Here is a 25737-nt window from a genome sequence, read left to right as displayed (position 1 = left end):
TTTTTTTAACATGGATTTAACAGATATGAGCTGTGAATGGTTGAATCACATTATGTCAGGACGGCGTCGAGCCTCACCGAAAACTCACTAAACTGTTTAAAAGTCTGTGTGAATGATATGTGAGGGCCCACTGTGTTATGTAAATGAACCACCTCAAAGGTATATTTACAGTCTGCGCTGAAACAGCACTCTGCCACATTATAAATGTACCTTACAGAGTCGACTTAAAGGCACGTTTTTGCCCCAAAGATAAACATGTTCCAAAGTTTAGCGGAGACGTGATTGATTCAGACACACAGCGGTGCAGTGATGGAACATTTTATCATGGTTTTAGGAAGGAATCAACAAACACTTTCACACATAACAACAGGAACAGATGTTGCCTTTAGAGAGGGGGAGATTACACAGTTTTGTATTTTCACACCAAAGATATATATATATAAAAAAAACAACTTAGAGCTAAAAGTCAATTTTCCTGCTCTTTTCTTCTTTATTGTAGTATTCCTCTCTTTTCCTCTTTGCTACCGTGTATGGATATTTTAAGCGTAGCAGAGAGACAGTGTTGTGTGTGCATGTGTGACGCTCAGAGCTCAGTGATTCTGTGGTTTTGTTGCAGGAGATTAACAGCTGCATGCTTATTCTTCACCTGTAGCTTTTACAGGTAGGATGACAAGACGGTGGACTGCTCGGTTTTTGGTCACAAATCTTCAAATGTTCTAAGTACATGCTTGAAATGTTTTAGACAAACCTATATTTTATACATGCAGAGGTTCAGCAGAAACATATTTATCTAAATTACAGCATTTTCTGTGTCTTGAATTTTAAAAATAAAACAAAAACAAAAAAAATGATTTAATAATTGATTTGTATGGTAAAGGGTTATGGTGAATCTAGGGACTCTCAGCTGTAGTGATGGCAGTAAGATGATTTTTATTAAAAAAAAAAAAAAGGGGGGGGACCAGAAATGAAATGATATGCAGTTAGGAAACAAATAAGATCTTCATATTTCTAAGTTATTCTTGTTTCTACTTTCTCCTTTCCTACTTCAGCATCATAACTTTTATATTCTTGCTAGAAAAAAATCTTGTCCCTTTGCAAAAAGGTGTTTTTGATGTGTTATATTTGAGAAACAAAAAGGAAAAAAAGGACATACGGATAATAGGGTTGTCGTGTGCTGTGCAGATTTTAAAGCCCTTTGAGGCAAATTTGTGATTTGTAATTTTAAGCTACCTGACCTGACATGACTTGAAACTGGCTTTGAACAACTAGTTATGAAACTGGCATGTTTCCTCCTCACTCTGTTATTGGAGAAGTAAGTATCTGAAGTGCAGAAAATAGGAAGCCTCTGTAGCACACATTTTGCTAAAGCAAAAGAGGACTTAAAGATTGTTACTGACTATTAAAGTCCATCGGATTCTGTGTTTTATTAGAATTTTAGTCATTCCTGACACAAGAGAAAAAGAGATATGTGTAACATTACAGTTTGTGTATTATGTAATAGTTTCACTAGGGAAGTGGTAACAAAGTGGAAGAGTGAAGCCTGTGTTGCTGTTCTGCATTAGTGAGAATAAAAGGAAAACCCAAAGCTGAAAACTTTACTTCTTTTGGGATATACATATAAAATGTATCTATGTGTGTATTATTCTGTGTTCAGACTGGACCTTTAGTGTATTCGTCAGCTCTACAGACCAAAAGATACAAAGAGATTTGCACTCTGGGAGCTCCAGTGACATGGAAAGTCTCATGCTGCCTCCTGGTGTTTCCACAGAGAAAATACATTTTCACTGCAACTGCGACTGTTTTCTGAGACCAATGATTAATTCTACATGGGCCAAATATGATCAGAACATTACAGTGCATGAATAAAACTACCAAAATAAAAGCCCTAGTTTAGGCTATAGAACATTTAGGTAAGTAATATGACAACCACCTGCGACCACCACTGCTCTGCAGGAGCTACTGTCAGGTGAAATGCATTGAATTAACAAAGTTCAACAATAATAACATGCAGCATTAAATTCTACTTCCATATGAGTAAATTTCAGAGAGCCATGATCAATTCATGATGTTGTCATTTTATTAAAATTTCAGTAGATTTATTACAGTAATCTGTTAAAACATCCAGGCCTGTTTCTCCATTTAATAATCAGACTGCTGTTAAGTACCAACTTTATACAATATATACAGCTGAGCGAGAGGAGAATAAAAGGGACAAGAACACAAACATATATACAGAGTTACATTCTGTGTTGAAATTGAGCACTTTGGGTCACAACACAGACATTAAAAGTTTGCCTCAGTGCCTCTAGAGTTATAGATTATGACACAGACAAGCTAAACAGTTAATTCAGCAAAAGAAAGATTTAAAACATACAAAGATCCAATATGGACCAGATCTTATATTTCTAACACTCACAATCATCCAGTCTACTCAAACTTTTAGTTTTTACTCAAACTTTTAGTTTGAGTGATTAATCTATTTGAGTGACGTGACGCAGACCAGATATAAAACCACAAACTGCATATTCAAGTCCAACAGAACATGATTGGATAGGACAGTAAAACATGACATGACATCCAGTGACTGCTTTCGCTCATAAATGCATTATCTGGAGAGACTATAAGCTCAAAGGTGCAGTTGATGATTCAGAGCTTTTTGCTTCATTCAGGAAGAATCACAGCTGATTTTCAAACCTAAATATGCAGTTGAAAGCTCTAACTTAGAGAGTAAACCTTCAGGATATATGTTTCCCAAAGGTCAAGAGTGAAATGCTGTGTGCACGAGTGTTTTTCAAGAACTATGGTTTCAAAAAACAAACTTATGCCTGCATACAGACTGTGACACATTCAGCTGCAGAGTGATTATATCTTAGACTCTAAATTTGAGAGGTGTGGACTCGAGTCACAAATCTGATGATTTTGGACTCAACCAAGTCAAAAAGACTTGCAACTCCACTTGGATTAACACCAGTGACTCATAATTTAAATCAGACTTGAGCCTTTTGACTTGAAAATACTTGATCCCCTCCCCCAAGCCTACAGATTAAAAATTTTATTACTTAAAAAATGTTTCAAAAATCAATTTATTTCCCCCCGATTTCCTGAATCAACTAAAGCTAATGCTAATCATTTCAAACAAGTCAACACCTCATTCTCCACATCCACTTTGAACCAATCTGACAGGGTCCAATCAAGCTGCAGAGGAGCTGCAGGAAGAACAAACGTTACGTTACTGAGCGTCAGCTGAAGAAAATGATACCAAAGCTATTTTGCTCACTCACAAAATCTATGCAGTGGTCAACACAAAATGAATCGCAGTGTGCAAAACGTGTGGGTCAAAAATTACAGACGAAGACGGAACAACTTCCATGAAAATAAATACAAATCTTTATAAAAGCCTTAACGTTTTTGTAAATCTTATATATTCTTACTTTGTTGTTAAAATGGCATTACATTTGGGGAAGAGCGCATGATGACTTGTTGAAGACTCTTAATTCAAAGATTAGGACTTTAGACATGAATTAGGACTTAAGTGCAAAGACTTGCTTTTGACTTGCAAAACAAAGACTTGTTCCCACCTTGGCTAAATTATCCCATAATAAATAAACCTCAAATTGGAAACCACCGGACTAGATGACGCTATTATAACAAGAAAAGATTTTTTTTAAAAAAACCAAACTTGTTCTTCTCAAAGGGCAGTGCTCTGAGTCTACGTCGTCCAAGAAAAAAAAGATGCTGTATTTGACAGAAAACTACAGACAGAGAGAGACCTCTAAGATTAAATGCAATTTACACATGTAATTGACAACATCAGAGTCAGAAAGTGACCCTGAAGTTGTTCTTGTAGTGTGAACTGAAACATGAGCAGAGAGCACGACGCATCTGTCCGACCTCTGTTCTTTAACCCGTATTAGCATCTGTAGTGGTACTGTATACAACCAACATCTCAATATGTCGCATATGTAAGAAGATATAAGGAGAACGTGTGTGTGTGTGTGTGTGTGTGTGTGTGTGTGTGTGTGTGTGTGTGTGTGTGTTCGAGAGCATTAAGTAGACAGATTAAGACTAGAAGGGTATTAAAACTAACAAGTGGAGCACTGAACCCAATCACAACACGGCTGGTGAGTCATTAACCCCTCAACATCAGCTGTGTCTGTGCATTTGTGTGTTTGCATGTGTGTGTGTGGCACTAGCAGGCACAAGTAATGTCAGATCTTGAGTGATGCAGTCGACAGAGGGAAGGGCATTTTTCTAAAAGCGCTTAGAATGACGGATCACACGCACACACACAGACTATCAGTGTTATCCCATGAATCACAGGCTGAGTACACTGACATTAAGACTACAACAAAAAAAAAAAAGAAATGAAATAAAACATCAAAGACTGTAGCAGGCGCTGTGTACGAGGAGCATCATCCCTCCTTCTTGTTCCCCCAGCCGAACAGTTTGGACATCGGAGACTTTTTCTTTGGCTTGTCTTTCTTCATGTCTGAGAGGGAGACAAGCGGGAGGGGAGGTTAGTCAAAAGATGACAGAGGGGAACGTGACACATGAGATTGGTAATAGTAATTCTGTGACAGCTCAATCAATAAACCCAAACAATTTTTATATTTTCGGCTATTTAAAAATAAAACTGAAAATCTAGACTCAAACAGAGGTAATCCCTCTCAGTCATCACTTATGACCCACCTGAAGTGTGTGGCGAGGTCGTCTTATTTTTTGTGTTCAGGACATTTTTGGGCATGTACCCCCACAGCGCCCAGATGAGGTGGGGCCACCACAAGCTGATTCTGATATAATTCATATATGTAATATTGGTACACATCTGTATGTATCATAGGGTTTCTTTCACATTCACTTTACACAAGCAAAAAAAAAGTTGTGTTTAAAAGTTTGTTTCTATTCATTTTGAGTCATAAGCTAGGTCTGTTTCACCAGTGAGGGTTCACATAAGCAGAGGCACTGTTGCCATGGTTACACGCAGTTAAATGTAATTAGCATCCTGTTTCAGGATGTCAGTTAACCTTTGTTTGAGGCAATACAAGTTAAAAAAAAAACACCTGCCAGAAAATGAAAAAGCTGTATTTTCCGTGGCTGTGGTATAAAGCAGCATTTATCTTGCGTGATACAACATGTGTGTAAACTATCACATGACTGCACTCAGAGTAGGACTGAACTGTGAAACTTTGGCATTAACTTTATGAATACATTAAAATGAAATGGCTAGTCTTTAGCCCACGGTCGGCATTCACTCGCTGCAACATAACGACCTTTCACTGAAGTTCAATAAATCTCCTCAATTTTCAGCCCTGCTTTCCCGGTCATGAATTGCAAATGAAGGCGGCTTTAACTCTATTCTATCAGAGGGTCAAATTAACCAGCTACATTATCCATTTGTCTAATAGGAAATGCCGCTGACAAAAAGAGGGGGAGCATTTTGTTTGATGCTTTTTCCATTAGCAGTCATTAGATCAAATGAGATGAAAACATCGCCCGGTGGCACCCTTAAAAATGCAGCACACTCTCACACGCACACACACAGACAGACACACACACACACACACTTCCATAAACCACAATGAGAATTCTATCTACTTCAATTAGAGGCACCCATGATGGAAATCCTCAATTGGATAATTTATAAGCCAACTAAGTTGCAGTGACATCGGGGTTGTGATAACTAATGAACAGAGCGGGGGGTGGAGGGGCAGACGGCCTGTGGAGGTGTTGGGAGATACTCACTGAAATTCATCATCATCTTGTTTAGCTGCTCGTCCTCCTCTTCCTCCCTGAGAAAACGCAGAAAAAACAAACACAGATTAACATCAGTTCACACCTGTATGAACATACTGTATTCATACATTCAATGGAATATAGGGCCCCCTAATAGTTAACTCAACGTTGGTCGACCAGAAAGGTCATTAGTCGGTAAGATTTCCTTGGTTGCTTAGTCGCAGAAAAAAACAAAAAAAACAAAAGGGAAGCTCTATTAGGAGCTGCACCATGTCAAAATAAATCAAAACCTATATGACTGGACCGTGTGGGAATTTAATATGAAAAGACAGACACAGGAAGTGGCCACGCTCAGCAGTTAGACAGGAGTCACATTACAAACCAATCACAGCTGACAGATATCTTTCCCTTCTTCTGTAAATATTCGTCTGACAAATAATGGAAAAGTTGATCATTTTGGTGCAGGGCTACCCAGAGCTTTATATCTGTCCCAAGGACGATAGGCCTACGCACTTAAAAACAGCGCCTGGAAGAAGATCAGCTCTGCACTGACGTGCCGTGGCACGTGTACAGCCCCTAATTTCCAGGGCTGGTACCTGCGGTTATTACACAGGCTAGTTAGTAACATGTCAGGCAGGAAATCCAAAGTGTGGGATCATTTTGAGAAGGTGAAGGATGAACCCAAGGTGATATGTAAACTTATCTTCATTGGTCGACTACAAACATGACATATCATCTGAAACATGTCAGCAGCTACATGCCCATTATCCACTTAGCACAATCATTACTGCTTTGCGGACAGCGTCATTAACAGGCGGCTCGCTCAGTGAGTGACGTGCACTTGTAGATAAAATATAGGCCTATATTAATGAAGGTTCTTTAATACCGTTTGTATTTCTCTGTAATGTAGCACAGTGTTAACAATGTTACTGATACTATTCTTTCTCACACCTTGAACTCAAACAGTTGTGTTGCCCCGCCCAAAATATATCATTTAATAATTAAATTAATCTCGTAAACATGCAGGCGACTGGTTGACTAATGGCCCTAAATGACAACTATTGATCGACAAGGAAAATTCTTAGTCGGGGGCAGCCCTAACGTGAGAACTGTGCAGTGACATTTTGTTATGTTGGCTCTACACTCGAGTACACAGGATTTGAAACCAAACAATGACCATGAGATAATGCTGATGCTAATCATTTCTTCTTTATCGATTTAATTGTTTCTTTAGTTTATTTATTCATTTCAATTTCATTCACAATTTCCCAGAGCCAAAGTAATGTCTTTAAACTGCTTGTTTTGTCTCACAAATAGTCCAAAACCCAGAGATATTCAATTTACAGTGATATAAAATTGATAAAAAAAAATCACTATTCCTCAAATCTGAGAACCTGTAAACACTGAATATTTAGCATTTTTCCTCGATATACGACTTAAATGATTATAAACATTTGTAACAAATTCATGAAATAATAGTTTGAGCTTTACTATGAGGGTGAAGTGCCCATGCCCAGTTTTAATTTCACATCCACATCAGCTGAAAAGTGCAGGCATTCATATATATCATTTAAGGTAAAATCCTTTGCATTCAACAAGTCTCTAAAGTCTCGGACTCACAGACATCAGCAGGTATTTGGTATCTCCCCTGCTGATGCCCCATTGGGACAACTTTACTTTTAGCTTGTTTCGGAGGCCTTTTCCATTCAGGGTCATTAACTAAGTAAGTAAAACACATTTTGAGTTAAACTGAGGTCGTGAAAATGTGTACAAAAAAGAGCTAAGAGTCCTGTGTACACTCAATATGAACCCTAAAACCCTGAATTTCATACACTACAAACAATTTTCCACTTAACTTCCTCTTGACCATGTAACATTATGTCATCCAGAAGAATTCTTAACCATCTAAAATCAACAACATAATCTGTTGCTGTTTTTAGGTAGAAAAAACGGTGGGGCAACAGCTGCTTTGGACCTTGCAAGACCAGAAAATTATACAATTTTACACAACATGCTATTTCACATTTCCCACACAGTTTAACAAGGTTGATAACCAGACTGAGCACAAACCACAGTCTCCAAATTTTAGCGTATTGTCTTGCTGCTTTTATGTTTGATAATCCTCTTAATAAAAATCCTTGAGATCCTGAGAGTCTGTTCTCGACCAGGTGGAATCAGCTCTGAATAACACATACAGGAGGCTCAAAAGCATCTTCTCTGACAAGCTAGCTGTTAGCTAGCACCACTCCAGTCCAATTATTTTTTACCAACATTTTGGATTTTATAACATTATCCTGCAGCTGGTGGGCACCAACGTGTTTAATCAATTTTTACTTCAAAGGGGAGACTTTGAAATTTGTGCTGTTGAAGATAATCCACATAGTTCATGACGAAAGAAATATAACATCTACTAACCACGAGCAAATGACAACAACAGTACTTTGCAAACTCATACTGTCGCAAACCTAATCATTATAAATAACAGCAGCTTAGCCTCCACTATAGTCGTATACACACCTGAGTCTGTCCTCATCCAGACCATCTACTATAGCGTTTCTGTCATTGACGATCTCCACCAGTTTGGCCATCAGCTGCTCTTCTCTCTTCCGGTCCCAGGCTGTTTTCAGATGTTCTGTACAAACAGAAACACATTTTAATCTCAGGTCTGTTTCATGTTGTGTCTTGTGTTGAATGAGTTTCCTCAAACTCTCACCTGGTTTGTCCATCAGTCGTCTGAGCTCCTGCTCAACACTGGGCTGCTCTTCCTCCAGGTCCTGGGTCCTTCCACTACACACAAAACAATATATGAATTTAAACTGTTGTATTTGTTACTGTCATGTAGAGTTGTATGTCTATTGTCTTGTTGTTTGATAAATCTAGTTTTGCCTCAGTTCCAAAACTATTCAGATGAGCTGTACCATCACTGCCTTAACACATTTTCCATGATCTCTGGTTGAAAGCTTCATTAAGTAGCCTACACTGAGTAGATTAATGACACGGAGTTAAGATCATTTTGCCAAACCTCTATAGCCAAGGTCCAGACTGGACTTTCATGCTCAACTTTTTCCACCATTTTTTTTCTCACAAAATTCACAAATCTATCCAACCTTCACTAAATTTGGTGTTCAGAGGACAGCACAAAAACATTTGTGATATATTCGTTTCATTTTTGTGTAAAATTTGGCCAAATTCCAAATGGGTGTGGCCTATTCGACATAAATTGCCAGAATTATAAAAAAAAAAAACATACACTGCACCTAATGTATTTACTGATAAGATTTATACACTGATGGAATTCAAACTATAAATGGAAAAAAGACCACATTTATATACTGTAATGCTTTTCTTCCTTGCCAGACAAAGCACATTACAATCTTCAGTATGTACTGTACCTCTGTCTACCATCTTCCTCCTGAGCCACATATACAGGTGGTTAAACAGCACCATATCTATGATTTATTTAAACCTGCATTAGCTCAGTTTTTGGCCACTTGGGGGCAGCAGAAACAATCTGTAAACCCAACACTGGTCTAAATTTATAGTTATTGCTCATTTAGATATCCAGCAATTACAGAACAGAAAAATGTATTTGAAGCTAAGTCCAAGTCCAATATTCACTCAACCTTTAGCTCCATTTTGGTCTGAGAAAAATATCTAGCTCTTGCGCTGCTTGATGCACAATGTTCACTAGACTGTCATTAACTTTGCCCGTCTCCCATTTGGTGCTGGCCAGGTAGTGTACACTGGGTTTATAGGACTGAAACAATTAAGTTGCAGTGTGTCAAAACCAGAGGTGTGGGTTCAAGTCATATGACTTTGATATGAATCATAATCGAGTCACAAATCAGATGACTATAGACTCAGATTAACAAAATCAAAAAAGACTTTCAACTAAGTAAGTAAACTAAATACTTGATACTTTCTCTGAGCCCAAAGATTAAAAAGTACGTTCTTTAAAAAGTACCACAAATCAATCAATTTTCCTTCAATTATGAAATCTACTAACACTATTAACACTATTTATTCCAAGCAAGTCAGCACTTAATTCATCAGATCCACTTTGTTTAAACCAATCTGACAACATCTGGTCAAGTTGCAGGAGAAAACAATGTTACCTTACTGAGTGCTAGTTGGAAAAAACTATACCAATGATAGTTTCGCTTGTGTACAAAAACTACACAGTCATCCACAAAAAACAAATTACAATATGCAAAACAGGCAAAAATTACAGACAGAGGCGCAAAAACTTGTTTTGATAAATACTGTAAATACACATTTTAAAAAAGCATTTTATGTAAATTGAATCTATTAATCTTTTGTTAAAACGCATTACATTTGATGAAGAGCGCATTATGACTTGTTTAGGACTCAAAACTCAAAGTTTAGGACTTGAGACTTAGTTGTGACTCGCAAAACAATGACTTGGTCCCATCCAACCAATAAGCTTAAAGACACTAAGACACGCGGTTGCAGGGCAGATGATCATTCATGAGCGACCTCTTTCACACTACACATAAGCATTTGATCCATTGACAACATAAAACTATCAATTTAATGTCCATTAACTCAGTTCCCAGCAAAAAAAATGAATTCTGACACTGTCTGTTTTTCAGTGCAAATCTAGATTCAAAAGCAGAAAATGTTCTCAATATTTTTTTGTTATATACATAAAATTGCAGGGTTGTGGCCTTGGTAGAGGTTTAACATGAATTTATGAAAGAAATAATTGCGGTGCATGTGTGCTGTTAAATAGCATCCTGCTTCACGCTGCAGCCAGTGGGGCGCTGTGCCGTCTCGTTCCAGGACGCCCTGCTGTGGGACGGGGGAGGGAGGACACTGGGAATTCAAACTGTCAGCCTTCTGGCCACAAGTCTGTTTCACTAATCGCTAAATAGTGGCATGCCCCTTTTCTAAGTGCGTTGTGTGTATGTGGGCGTACTCACATGTAGACCAGTTCGGACTCCCGGCGCATGGCCACCTGCTTGTTCCTGATCAAGTTGAACCACTCGACCATGAGCCCATCCATGAGAGAGTCATCTACGCCCTCTGACACACAAACACACACAGTTTAATCCCATATACACACCTTCTGCTAAATCCGTGAGGGCTCATACAATAATGAGTGTGTTTATCTCACCTTCTTCAGAGCTGCGGAGCCTCACCTCCAGCTCCACTCCCCTCCTCTCCCACTCATTCAAATTATCTTCAATCTCCTTCAGTTCCCTTATGATTTCGTCTTTAGGAATGTAGTCTGGTTTAGTCTACAGACGTAACACACATATATGCAAAAATTAAAATGGAGGATGTGAACCAAAACATGGATCAAGAACGCAGGTGAACATGACCATGCCATCCCAGTGGTATTATTATATGACATCCTTAAGGCCCAGACACACCAAACCATCCTCAAAGAAGTAATGATGACGAAGGCCGACTGTTGCGTCAACTCTTGTCACCTGTGTCTCGGCTGAAATGTTGCATTGAACACACCACAAAGACTACAGCCCAGAGACAAATATACGTGTATGTTTTGATATCTATGCTCCAGCTAACATCCAACCACATGTACATTCTGCACCTACGTGAGAGAAAATAACTCTCCATACCAGCAGGTGGAGGTAGTCTGTATTTTTCACTAAAAAAGGAAACCAGGTGACCAACAGGACATATTTAGGATGCTAGTTAGCCAGTTAGCACATTGACAACACAACCCAATGTTAAAACAACAGAGGATATTCACTGTGCACCAGCGAACTATAACTCAAACAAGTATGAACCATTTCTGCTGAATGGCTCAATGACTACAAAAATAATCTTACCTTACATAACAAGTTTGTTTCAATCTCACACCCTCTTGACTTTAGCCTTTTTTTTTTTCTTTCCTCAATTCAGTGTCTCTTCTTGTGCACTGAGCTGAACGGCCAATCAGAGTAATTTCATCTCTGACACCTATTCAACAAGCCTACTTGGATGAAAACAAGACTGGGCCTACTACTGCCAACGATGCAGGACACACCGCAAAAACTAGGGCAGCAGACACTCACAAACAGCCTTACAATGACTGCTGGCTGATAGTGTAAAAGGTTTTCCTATCCTTCAATCAGTTGGTTATCAGAGAAATGTATTTTTTTTCCCTTTAACACCAATCAGTAGATTAAATAAATTAAATGTTATTTATTTTTAGTCTTTTATATGTCTTTCACTAGCTCATTTTATCTATCAACTACTTAGTGTTCCTATTATTTTGGTTTTGGTAATGTTACACACTTAACCACTTCTATGTACTTGCTAACTTTGTTAGCGTTAAATGCTTTAGCTATATTAGAGCTTATACAGTGAATAGGCCTATAGCTCAGTCTGACTGAACAATGATGTATGAACTAAAGAATTTTTTTTTTCCATTGACGGTTCAGGTACCTTGGAAATCTTTGCCTCTGTCTTGGTGCCATTTGCAGTCAGATCTTTTTGACCATTCTGGAATCCTTAAATAAAAAGAGATAAAATACAAAAAATTGATATAAACCCACTAAGAACAAAGACAAAAGAGGGAGGCAACCCTGAGAGGTCTGAATCATGTTTGGCTAATTTTTAGGAAGACCATTTGTGGTATAAACATTGTCCTATAATAAAAGAAGATTGGCTACAAGATAGCAATGTACAAATTTTTTTCTTTCTTTTTAGTGAATCATATTTAAGCAGAATAAAGTGTTACCCTTTGATGCAGGTGGAGTGACAGAAATGCTCGGGGTTGAAGGATGTGAGGAGGGAGAAGGCCCAACGGACAGTTCTGAAGTCTGAGGCTTTCCGGCTCCATTAGCCCATGGTTTCGGCGAGGGCTGTGACGGAACAGCCGGTCTGTGGATGGATAGAGGACGAGCAGGAAAAGAGAAAAAGAGAGACAGAATTTAATTAATGGCAATTTATCTGCTCCTACAAGTAGTCCCCTTTTCTACAGTGCTTCCTTTTGATTCATGAGTGTGGGAGGAAAGGTCATCCGGGGGAAAGGAACTGAGCACTGAGCATATGTTGCACCACGGAGGACTCTACTCAGTCTTGACACCATTTGGGGCTCACATGCATGTGGCGGAAGAGGAGAGACTGAAAGCTCTGACTACAAATGATGGCTGAGCCATTTGGAGGAGCAGCAGGTACAGGCTTCCTGAGGGAGGCAAGGTTGGATAGATGGATGAAAGACAGGATCAAAGGATGGATGGATGGACAGGACATCAGGAGAGATAAGAGATGTTGATACGCTGTGATGCCCGCCCACGTACAGATACTCCCTGCTGGAGGTATGACAGTAGAAACTGAGCCAGTAAGGGCAAGGAATTAACCAGAAACACAGAACATGGAGGAAACACTGAACAAGATAATGCCAATATAACACATCTTACTTTGAGATGGGTTTGAGCTTTGACCGCCAGTCCGCAGGAGACTCGTTGTTTTCTGATGCTGATGAGAAAAAGGAAATGAAACAAATCTTGAGTGTTTTTCACTTTCGGGTTCAGCTCATGAATCACACCCATCAACTATCCAGTGTCACTTCCTGTTGTTATTGTTTCGCTGATAGAGCTATTTGTCACCGACAGCAGGTCAAATTTAGGGCAAGAACAAAATAAAAAGTCCACATTTACTGTAACCTGCTGTGTGTTCTGATTCTAACAGTGACACTTATTGAGCACCATGAAAATAACACGAGAGCTGTCATCAAGGCATCAATGAGTATGTCAAACATTAAAAAATCCCCCCCAAAAAATCCCATGGAATGCAAATGGACATTTTTCCTAAAGAGATCTATTACACAACACAATGACAAGTTCATTCTTTACCTCTGTGAACAGAATGTGTAAGAAACTAATCCAAACTCAAGGTACACCGTGTAGCTTTTCTTTGTGCAAGGTCTTCTTCATGTGCAATGTAGAATTTACAGAAGAAGACCATGAGATGTGGGTTAATAGCTCTGGAAAGCTAGTGAACCCTTGAGCCTGTATTACTGTGTTACATCTGAACAACTATTAAAACATGAAGCCAAACTGAACTTGAACAAAATCATGTTGTGTCATTGTTCACTATTAACCTGTTCACAGTTTTTTTTTTTTGCACCTTGCTGTTAATTTTTATCATATATATTTTGTTTTTTTCCATACTTTATATATTTGCACTCCTTCCCACTTTGTATAGCAACCGATGCACAACAATCTCCCTCTGGATTAATTAAGTTTATGACTTTATGGCGCTGAGCAAGCTGAACTATTTATTTAACACGACAAGTTTCCTGTCATGTAATTCAACACAGCTCACAGCTTTGAACATTAATTTCACAACTTAATGTGTGATTTTGCATGTATTTGCCATATCATAATACGACCAGTGCTTTCTGATAGATCATACCGTACACAAATCAGGCTTTCCCACTCACTGCTCCCACACACACCCACAAGAACACGCATTAAAACAGGTTTAACTGCTCTGTGCAGTTATCAAAGTGTGTGAGTTGAACCTGAGGTGTTGGGTGATGCCCTGCCGGGCTTTGGGCTGCCTCTGTCTGGAGTTCTTGCTCTGACTCCACTCTTGCCGGATGGGCTCGGAGTCCGGGTGTCTGTCGGAATCTGAAAGTCGGCGAGGATTGACGGGTCTGGTTTCAGCCTCACTCTCCCTCTGACTCCTTCTGTCTCCTTCTTTGGTGTCTCCACTTGAGAAGGTCTGATTGGAGATGAAGTGTTATTAAATGCTGTTATTCACCAGTAGAGGTCAGGCTGCAGCACGACACCATAAAGTCTGGTCATGTGAGTGTGGTTCGATTACTTACTTGTCAGTTTTCTTTAACACTACATTTGTCCACGATGGCTTGCTGTTGTTATTGTTGTTCTCCTCAGCTAGTTTTTTGGAGATGAAGGCTGCTGCCGTTGCTTTAGCCTTTGAATCTCCACCTACACCTGCTGCTTTAGCTTTCTCCCCACCTGTGTTCAAGCTCTTATTTGCTTCCTTTTGGCCAAGGCCACCAACATTTACAACCACAGTGACGGCCTGCCCTGCTGTGGCCTCCTGCACCTTACTGGTCACATTCGTCCCTTTATTTATGTCAAACTTGACAGTTGTCGTCTTTTTCTCTTCATCTTTAGCTGTGTTATCTGACTGTAAGAACTTCAGCTTGGACTGCTGTGTCTTCGCAGCCGTGGTGGAGGTACGGGGAGCAGCAGTGGGCCTGGTGTTGATAGAAGTGGTTGTTGTGGTGAAGGGAGATTCACAAGTAGTCCGTGAAGCTGTGGGTTTGGAGACAACAGATGTCTGAGAGTCTTTAGAAGCAGAGGAGAGACTTGAAGCTGGCTGGGAAGGAGATGGAGTCGAGAAAGTGGAGGAGAAGCTGGGAGGGGTGCTGGGTTTCTCCGTCAGCCATGATGGTCTCAGTCTGGAGGATGTGTGAGTGGTAGTGGTTGTGTTTGTTTTGGTGGAGTCTGGCAGAGGTGTAAACTTGGAAACAGGGGTGTTTGTGGGTAAATCTCTGAAAGGTGCAGGTGTGTTTGTGGACGACACTGACCTAGAAGACAGAAAGCACAAGACATATAATTGTTGTAGTGTGTAATACTTGGATTTCTACCATCTGTGGTAGGAAGACGATAAAGGACTTTCCAAACAGCCTAGAGTTCACTTTTGATTTTTTATGCCTTTATATTTCCCACATCACTGTAAACATGATGTTGCCTTGTATTTTCAGGTTATAGAGATTTTCCATATATGTTAACATTCTATGTATCATTTTGGCATATGGATTATTACGTTGGTCTGTTCTGTACACACATCTATTGCACCTCTGTCTATCCTGGGAGAGGGATTCCTCCTCAGTTGCTCCTCCTGAGGTTTCTACCATTTTTTCTAATTAAAGGGTTTTTAGGTGGAGGATTTTTCTCTTAACCGCTGCTAAGGGTGTAAGGATGGAGGGTGTCATATGCTGGACCGATTTTTCATGAAATGTGAACTGTAAATGTCACACAAATGGACGGTGACACGAAATATAGTAAGCAAGACACAGGTATAACGGCTCTAGGTTACATTAGCCAGTACTAGCATACACAGATCTCCAAGCAAACTGCCAACAGTTGAGTTGCATTGTGGGTAATGTAGGTGTCAATTATGACAAGCAGGAAGAACGTGTCTGCTGCACCAAGTTTGATTGTATTCTTCCCTTAATTGACCATTGCGAGTCAAACACTGTTATAGGAGCACAATGAAAAATCAGTGGTGTACTCTTTTAATGCATAATTTAAATGCAAATTGATTAATCAATTTATAATTGCTTTTTCAGATTTATCAATTAGTTAACTTTTTTTAACTTTGATTTTAATTGAGAATTAAAGCGTCTCTAATCGTTCTGGTGGCACACTCTCAACTCTATAAGCATCAGTTATAATTAAACTCATCTATGGGTCCTTACTTTGCACAGCTCCTGTGATAGAGCTTCCCGTCCACTAGATGTCGCTGCACCAGGTGAACGTGCTTGTTGCATGACACACATTTGTTACTCAGGGTGCCTGTCTGATGGGATTTCTCAACCACAACATCCTAAAAGAGGGGAAGAGAGAATGTGTAAATGTTTAGGAGAGTATTACCATACTTACTGAAACTCGTCTGAGGCAATGTGGGATTTTTATTTGTTTTGCAATAGCGGTTTTGCACTGACACAACAGAGCAGCGTAGGTATTTGGGTCATTTTTAATGAGTTTGGCTTTGCAAATATTTGTGTAAGATATTCAGGCAGCAAAGATTACCTTTGTAGCATTTCTGGTTTGTCTTGGGGAAGGAGAGGGCTTTGAGATGTTGGAGGAGGGGGGAGGGCTGTTCTCTCTGGCAGGGGTGGAAGAGGGAAACACCTTCGCCACCACCGGCTGGTTCTTCTTCCCAGACGGTTCCTCTGTGGGAGCGTCAGCTGGGCGCTTTATACCTCCCATACCACCAACTGCAAACACATGGATGAACAGAGTGATAGAGACACATGAGACAGGAAGAAGGGAACAAAGGCGAACACAGAGACACTGATACTCACTTGGGGAGCGTCCATGGAAGTAGTTGTAGTACTGTGAGACGTATGTCAGGATACTGAGGCGGTCAGGGACCTTAAGAGCCACCATGTCTTCTGCATCCAGCAGTGCTGGAATTCCCAACTCCTCCTCCGCAACCTTGAAGGCCTGCAAAAAACATCGGCTTTATCCAACAAAACAGATGCAGCTCAGGGTGAATTTTTAGCTTCTAGACCCAGTGGCCAAAGATTGAAATGGATCAATAAATCACATGAAAAGCAGATCTGACTTTCTGAGACCTCAACATGACTTTCTGCATCTTAACACACTTCAAACAAGACTTAAGCTGCTTAGTATTCAAGTGCATGTTTGGCACTGTGAGTGTCCCACAGAAAGTTTTCTGTCAAAAGGAAACTGAAAAGCTTTACTTTAAGTGGGTATTCTCTTTTTTTATTCTCAAAGGAATTCTGGCCAAAATCAGTGTGTTTTGACACTGAGGAAAGCAAGAGCGCAAATACATGTTGGCAGTTTTGAAAAAGTTTCCATTTGTATTCCTAGATGTCCATCCTACCTTTGGATGTGGACATGTGTTTTGTGTGTTGGAATTAATGTTTTCTATCATCCATATTTGTTTTTTGCATATCCTAAATAAATTCCCTTTGGTTTGTTGTGGTAAAATTCTGGCCACAGATTGAATCTACACCTTATGTGTTGACAGAGAAAGTGAGTCAGGAATTTCCAAAGTTTAGCGATTTCATGGAAGCATAAAAGGCGACAAGCAGAGGCAGGCCTGAAGAGTACCTACAAGAGTCAAAACTTAATCAGTAATCTGATGATCAGGTGCGCCATAAAAACACTGTTTACTTTACTGTGCCCTTTAATCTCTTACAGCTTGTTGTTTTTAACCGATCTGTTCCTTTCGTTTGTCTCAGCTGATCCTGAATAGTGTCAAACAATGGCTGCTAATTTGGGCTTTTGTTTAATATCTTCAAATATAAATATCTTCACTTCAAAGAGCAACAGATGTTGATCTTGTGTCAGTTTCAGAGCTCAGAGTCAAGTTATGGAGCTCCTCAGGGAAAGTGAAAGTAAAGAAAGCCATAAAGCAGCCACGTCAAAGTGTCCAGACTGAAACACTTTGTATTTGGCAATGACTTCTCCTCTCAGCTATGCTTGAACTCTGATGTTTTAGAAAATTCCCAGTTACATAACATCAAGTAGTACAGATGTAATATCCAGAGCCAACACGCACGTAGCAGCAATCTATGCCTGCAAGGTACATTTACTTTTACTAGCAATTCATTCCTTAATTATTTTTGGCTTGATTTAAAGGCACAGTGTGTGGGATTTAGTGACATCTTGTGGTGATGTTGCAGAACTGAAACTTCTCCCATGTGCCAAACGTATGGGAGAACTATAGTGCCCAGCCATAGACAGTATAAATAATGGACATAGCTTCCATAACGGCACCCACTGGTTTGTGGACTGCCGTTTTGAAGCCTTGAGTCTGGCATTTGCGCCGCTGCCATCTTGGGTTTTTTTGTATTTTTTTTTTTGGAGCCAGAAGTAACCATATTTGGACGAGAGGCTGGAGCTGCAGGGGAGCAAGGGGTAGGGCTGACTCATAAACTGTAGTGACACCTTGAAGACACTCAAGCGGCCCCACCCTTAAATATGCAGAGCCTTGGGCCATAATAAAAATGTAAACAGGTAAGATCTATAAAAATCTAAAAAAAATCAGCTGTCATGTAGGGGAAATAAGCTATAGAGCCCAAAACTGTTTTTTGAACCAGGCTGAAAACGTGTTTATTTCTGCTGTAAAGTGGGTATTTTAACATGGGGGGCTCTGGGGATTAACTCTGTTTTGGAGTCAGCCTCAAGAGGTCATTCAGTGAACTGCAGTTTTTGACACTTTCGCACTGGCTTCATTTTTCAGCCCCAGACGATGCCGCTTGTGGTCAATACAAAAACACGAATGGCCCTGCTTAGAGCCAGTATTTGATTTGTCCGTTCTGGGCTACTGTAGAAACAACTTGGTGGACCCACTCTGTATGTAGATATAGACACTTATTTTAAGGTAACAAAAATATATCTATTCTTACTAGGGATGCCCCCAAAAGTCGAAGATTTGAATAATCAATCGGAGACCCCTCAGTCAGCTGAGACTGCCTTAAGTCGAGCAATCGTGGGGGGTTTTATGTCGGTGTGATAGTCACTGTGCTGTGCAGTTACTTCTGTTTTGAGCCCCAGATTCTGCTAGCTGTGATTAAGGAGGTTTCTGCAGCGTGAGCGCTCTTGACTTTCATTCTACTCTTTAGTACAGACAGCTACGGATATGATGCAGCAGCAGGAAGGAAGAGAGACTGCAGTGTAAGGCTCCAAAATAACATTATCTTCTGCCTTCTGTGGTGAATTTACAGCTCACAGCAACTTAATACGACACAGTCTCTGGCTTTTGTTTGATATCTAGTGTCAGCACAAAATGTTGTTGCACATTTCTGACATTTCGTTAGCGCAGTTAGCTTGTTTACTTTATTACGTGAATGCTGCCGTCACACTGAACGTCCCGCTGAGCCCTGTCCAAACTTCATATGGCAAAAACTATCTGTCGAATATTCATATTAAACTGCTGAATCTGATTTGACTGACATAATTCTGAGTCTGGGACAGTCTTTATTCTTATTTTCAGGTCATTATAAACTGACAGAAACTTAGTGATAAATATACTACTTTTGCCCACAGATGCCCCTAAATCCTGCTAGAAGTATTTTATACCCTGCATTGATTACATCCATTTTTACAAGCTTGTGGTCTTCCTTAATGCCCTTGTTGACACACTGCAGCACATCTTAGCATGTTACCACCACCTGCTAATTAGTGGAATAGTGTGACACCTAGAGCGACAGTATCACTCGAAATAAACAAATCGGGGACCCACTAATGGACAAACGGCTCCATATTGAAACTAGAGGTCTTAAACTCCACAGGGAGCCTTTAAAGGAATACTTCATCCACTAAGTGATTATTTGTTTATCATGTACTCATCCCATGTTACGTTGAAGTCTTGAGGAAAACCTTGTTTTTTTTGCATATCTCCACAGTGAACGAAGAATCCAATGGCCGAGAAAATTCTTGATGAATTTAAGTCATAGGGGTCCGCGTTTAACAACAGCAAAATTAAATAAAAACATCTTGTTTATCCAGTTGTGTGCTCAGTACTTCCCAAAAACATGCATTTTTGCTAAAATCATAATATTCAAAACACTTCCGCATTAACAGTCTCATGCATGGATGAGGAGCGCACTTGTGCTGCGTATGATATAGCTTTGTTGGTGTTAAATGCAGACCCCCAAGACTTCAAATAATCAAGAATGTTCCCCTTTTTTGGATTTGTCATTCACTGTGGACGTGAATGTGGAAATTCAACACGACACATTGTAAGTAACATACTAATGATCATTTAGGGAGTGATGTGTCCCTTTAAGTCAGGTGGATTCCTCCTCTGGAGACCATGAATGTCTGTAGATCTGCTATACCAAAAAGCTGTGTGTACTCCAGGTAACAAGAGTTTGTCTGAACAAAAAATCCAAAACAACATCAAATAAAAAGGTCAAAATGCAGCATGTAAACATTTCTTACCAGTTTGTTGTTCTCATAAACATCCTCCTTCCTGAGTGAATCAAAGTCACTGCAACAGAGGATGGGAAAAAATTAGTAACAAAACATGAGATCCAACTTCCCTTCCTCATTCATTTGTTTACCAGCAGTCTGGACCAAAAATGTGTCATTTAGTCACACACACACATATGAACACATATCATGACACTGACAGTGTGACAGATCGATTCATTACATGACCGCTGTGGTGTCATATGATCTCATGTCAGTTTGTCATACAGCTGAACCTTACAGAAAGCTCAGCCTGCATTCATAAAGGCATTACAGTGTCTATGTTCAGTAAACCGAAGCAAAGCCTTTAACCAACGTTTAAAGCTTCAGCCCATGTAAACATGAAATGTGCCGCCACGCTCGTCTGGCTGCAGCGAAAAAGTGGAACGGAAAGCACTGGAGCAGCTGTGTCTCATCTTAAAATGAAACTACTGTCTGTCTTCCATAATGGCCTGCCTGGAACAAACCCAGGCGTCTCTGTGTGAAACTGGCCAAAGCTCAACAAGAGATGGTGAGTCAAGTCCTTGGAATATTCAACCAAAGCCTAACATGGACAGATCTTATTCAGAATATCTTGTGCTGAAAGACTTTTTAGCTGTCAAGTAAAAAATATTAACCAATAAACCCTGGCGGGAAGTTATCAGGAAATCCTGAAGGAAGGAGGTGGTTTTTTGGAATGGGTGTGTAACACATTATCAAACTGTAAGACATTCAAAGTAACTTTAATTTTAATCTGTAAGTGCACCCTAGTCCATCCAAATAGTAAGTAGCAGGGGCCACAGAGACAGGAAGAGCTGAAATGTTTAGCTGACTAAACGACTCACGTCAATAGGCAGAATATTAAACACAATTTTTGATTGTTACTTACAAGTTTAAGTTATTAACACTCAAAATATCCAAATATACAATAATTTCTGTTTCTCAAATGTCGAAAAACCTGCCGCTGTTCTCCATTTCATGAAGTTAAAAACTGAACATATTTGGGTTGCGCACTGTTTGCCAGAAAAGACAAACATTATAAAGACATCACCACCGGCTCTGGGGCGTTTTTCATTACTGTCATATATTTTATGGAATAAGCAAAAAAAAGAATCAAGTATGGAGGCTCTGAGAGGTGAGGTGATTTTTTTTTTTCATTTTTGCAGGCAATGTTGGCCAAAAAATAATCAAGAGATTATTTAATGGTCATAAACATCATTAGCTGTTAGTTTTTGAGTCTTTTGAAGCAATGGCAAGTCGTGTTTTAAGCAATATGCCCATCAACAATAAGTCTGTTATTGCTTAATGACGTTCCAACAACTGGGGTTTTTTTTTTTTAATACACTGCTTGACACCATGATCTTTCCATGTACAGGCCTAATACTTCAGTGTGCAAGATGGGTGGCTGTAATGGAAGAAAATAATGACTAAGGCTCAATTACTCAGCCTTGTTAAGTTCAAGTTGTAAGTTCATATGAAGATGATTTCATCTTGAATTTTACTTTGATGATGCAGATCAGACCATATAAATTCAGATACATGTTTTTTAAAGTAATATATTTTTGTGCTATTAATTCAGTTGCATTTAATTCTCAGTATCATATTTATGGCTTGATCCTCCAGGATTTTACCAGATCAAAGCCTGAGATCTGAATGTTGCTTACAAGCCTCAGTTCAACTTGTTTTTAAGGGAGTTAAGTCTCAAGTCCTTTAAGCCAAGTTTAAGTCTTGAGCTTTAAAGTAACAGTGTGTGAGATCGACGGGAATTCAGTGACATCTGCTGGTGAGGATTGCAGATTGCAACCGGCTGAAAGTTCTCCTGGTTAGAATTCCTTCAGTGTTACTTGTACAGGAGAAGTACACTCCTTTTCTAAACAAACAAACCTGGTGATTGAAACCCCTAAAAAAAACTGAATAAAGTGGTTTCACGCTACAAAAAAAAAATTAGTGTTTTTTCCAACGCTCTTGTTAGGGAGGGGCTGCTTACACACAGTGACTGACATATAAACGTAAATGGCCCTATCTAGAGCCAGTGTTTGGTTTGTCCATTCTGGGCTACTGTAAAACATGACTATGCAGATTAAAACAGCTCATTCTAAGGTAACAAAAACACAACAATTCTTATTTTCAGGTGATTGTACACTAAAGAAAACATACTTATTCTATCGTTATACTCTATTTCTGTAAGTATGTCCTTGAGGATAATACTGAGAATCGAAAAAGATGATTATGATGTCCAGTAAAATTAGTCAATAGAGATAATAAAATCTAGTCCAAGTGTAAAACATACAGACTCCACTAACACTACATAGTTAGTGGCCCTTGCTGCAGACCTCAGGGGGGCCACTCTGTATTTTGGCCCTCCTCGGTCACTGAACTCTTCAGTCCACATCTGAGCTGCTGTTCCTGTTTTTCCAGCAGACCCATGAAGCTGAAGTTTGTTCCCTTCTATTAAAGAACAGCTGAACCCTACCATAAAGCTGGGAAGTAAAACCAATGGACTCCTTCTCCTCTATAGTTTATATATATATAAATAGCCAGAATACATCTGGCACTGCTTGGTGTTTTACAACACTAGGAAAACCACTCAGTCCCTGCGTGTTGTCAAGTCTTCTGGTTTCACTACTCACATGAGATCGGGTCTGTGTTTGTGGATGAGCGCGCAGAAAGCCAAGCCGTCCCTGAAAGACGTGGTCATGTTGGTGATGGACACATCCCGGTAGCCCTCACACCGGAGCTTGCACCACTGCTGCAGCGCCTTGACGGCCGACATCCCCGGAGTTCAGAGCCGATCTGATCCGCGTGTGAGTGCAGCGGCGACCGCTGTGTTAAGACTCCCGGAGCTCCCCCACTCCTCCTCTTCCTCCCTCCAACACCAAACTTCAGAAAGTTTCCACAGCCGCTTGGACACGCCGGATCCAGGAAATGACAGACAGCAGGACTCTGTGTGAATATGTGTGTGTGCTGGCGTGTGTGTGTGGGAATCACCTTCTCTCGACTGAGAACATGGAAACAAAGTGGATGTGACACCTGTGAAAGGTCGATAGTGACGCGGTATGGGTGGAGTTCAGTCCGCCTTTTGTGTTTCTGTTAACCCTGTCAGTGTGTGTGTGTGTGTGTGTGTGTGTGTGTATAACCTACTCATACAGACTTATCACAGGGCCATAGATAACAATTTAGAGATATGAGTTTATGAGTCCAAATTACTGTAATTTGTTTTACATCTTAAATATTGTTTCACTTGACTGCTAAATTATATGTTCTCCTCATTTTATCTGCTGCAGGAGACAATTCTCCAGACTGACAGAAATACCCTTAAATCCCGCTGGAAACTCTTTCACTTTCTCTTTTTTTGGCACATTCATGCTAAAGATATCTCACAAACAACATCACAGTCATCTCCCTCTAAAAACCCCACCAGGTGTAATTATGTCACATAAACTCCCCAAGAACCCACCCAGAAACTAAACTAAGAGTCATGTCCCACTCCCCCCTGTTGAGTCACCTTCCAAATAAGAAGTTGCTGTAAGGAACCTGTAATATGTATTTAAGGGTTGAAATATGGAGCTATAAATGGAGGATAAACTGTGAAACCAGTTAACCAGGACTGGTTGTTGCTTGTTCAAGTCAGCCTGTCCCTGCCTGTCCTCTGGGTGTGTTGATGGAGGCGGGTAGTATCTGTTCATCTGACACCTGCACACATGCACACAAGCAGAGCAGCACTATGCAGTTAGGAGACATTTACCTGGAGGGCTTTCTACCAGAAAGCCTGACAGTCTATTGGTTAAGGTTAAAGAAAAAGTTGTGGTTAGGGTTAAAGTGAATAGATTTCTGTCAGAAAGGTCTTCTACAGGGAAAACTCCTGCCATGTGCCCGCATTGTTTGGCTGATTCAGACTTGCAAGGACTTTCTATACTTTGGTTCACCCTCTCCACTGCAGGTTAATGTTTGATTCTGGGTTTTTTGTCTGTTTCTAATCTGACTGGTCTGCAGATTACAATTAAATCTGGTAGAAAGGACAGAGGGAAAAAGAAACAAGTTAGTTATTGGTGCTGATAGCAGCAACATGTGTCCATTTATGAAACACCATAAGCTGTCTGTCAGACATCATCAATGAAGTTTTTTCCACTTCCTCAAATTTTAAGAAAATTCGATAAATATTTCAATATCCCCTAAAATGTTTTTCTTTCTCTTTGCTGCACCGATCAAGATTTCACTAATCAAACACTCAACACTCAAGGCCATTGGAGTACAGTGAACTCATTGTCATGTTCAAGAAACCAGTTTGAGATGATTTGAGCTTTGTGACATGGTGCGTTATCCTGCTGGAAGTAGCCATCAGAAGATGGGTACACTGTGGTCATAAAGGGATGGACACCGTCAGCAACAATACTCAGGTAGGCTGTGATGTTTAAACCATGCTCAGTTGGTACTAAGGGGCCCAAAGTGTGCCAAGAAAATATCCCCCACACCATTACACCACCACCACCAGCCTGAACCGTTGATACAAGGCAGGATGGATCCATGCTTTCATGTTGTTTACACCAAATTCTGACCCTACCATCTGAATGTCGCAGCAGAAATCAAGACTCTCTCTTTTTCCAATCTTTATTGTCCAGTTTTGGTGAGCCTGTGGGAACTGCAGCCTCAGTTTCCTGTTGTTAGCTGACAGGAGTGGCACCTGCTGTGGACTTCTGCTGCTGCTGCTGTAGCCCATCTGCTTCAAGGTTGGACGTGTTGTTGGTTCAGAGATGGTCTTCTGCAGACCTTGGTTGTAACCAGTGGTTATTTGAGTTACTGTTGCCTTTCTATCATCTTGAACCAGTCTGGCCATTCTCCTCTGACCTCTGGCATCAACAAGGCATTTTCACCCAGAGAACCGCTGCTCACTCAGACCAGCCTGTCTGGCACCAACAACCATGCCACGTTCAGAGTCACTTAAATCACCGTTCTTCTCCGTTGTGATGCTCGGTGTGAACTTCAGAAGGTTGTCTTGACCATGTCTACATGCACTGAGTTGCTGCTATGTGATTGGCTGATTAGCTATTTGCATTAACAAACAGTTAAACAGGTGCATCTAATAAAGTGGCCGGTGAGCGTATATTACTCTGTGTAGGTGGAAGGGATAACTCATAGTGATGGAAATTATCACCCACTTTTGCAGTTCACCTAAACTTTACAGAGCTTTTTAGCATCTTTCACGTTCTCTCTTATAAACTCTGCTACAGTTTTCAACAATAAAAGTCTGATAAAGCCACTGTACACTACCTGCTCAGCACCACACAGCACACACAAAGCACAGCTGGTGAATATAGTGGAGCATTTAGCTGCTAAAGAGCCT

At 40.2% G+C, this 25737-nt stretch overlaps 1 protein-coding gene across 1 annotated transcript; it reads right to left on the bottom strand.

The window, feature by feature from the left end:
* Positions 1-3987: 3987 nt before the first annotated feature.
* micall2b (mical-like 2b) lies at positions 3988-23454 on the bottom strand. The gene is made up of 16 exons (XM_049571880.1): positions 23027-23454; positions 20388-20436; positions 16775-16916; positions 16500-16687; positions 16166-16293; positions 14543-15271; positions 14234-14436; positions 13128-13185; positions 12446-12588; positions 12151-12215; positions 10871-10994; positions 10677-10779; positions 8447-8520; positions 8251-8365; positions 5743-5789; positions 3988-4489 (listed from the first exon to the last, which is right to left on the bottom strand). Exons 1-16 carry the CDS (start codon positions 23167-23169, stop codon positions 4413-4415), a joined length of 2388 nt encoding a protein of 795 aa, XP_049427837.1. The 5' UTR covers positions 23170-23454; the 3' UTR covers positions 3988-4412.
* Positions 23455-25737: the final 2283 nt, after the last annotated feature.

The sequence above is a fragment of the Epinephelus fuscoguttatus genome, linkage group LG3 (assembly GCF_011397635.1).
Source record: "Epinephelus fuscoguttatus linkage group LG3, E.fuscoguttatus.final_Chr_v1".
Lineage (NCBI taxonomy): Eukaryota > Metazoa > Chordata > Actinopteri > Perciformes > Serranidae > Epinephelus > Epinephelus fuscoguttatus.
Note: the sequence above shows the minus strand (reverse complement) of the source record. Positions and strands in the feature narration are given on the sequence as shown.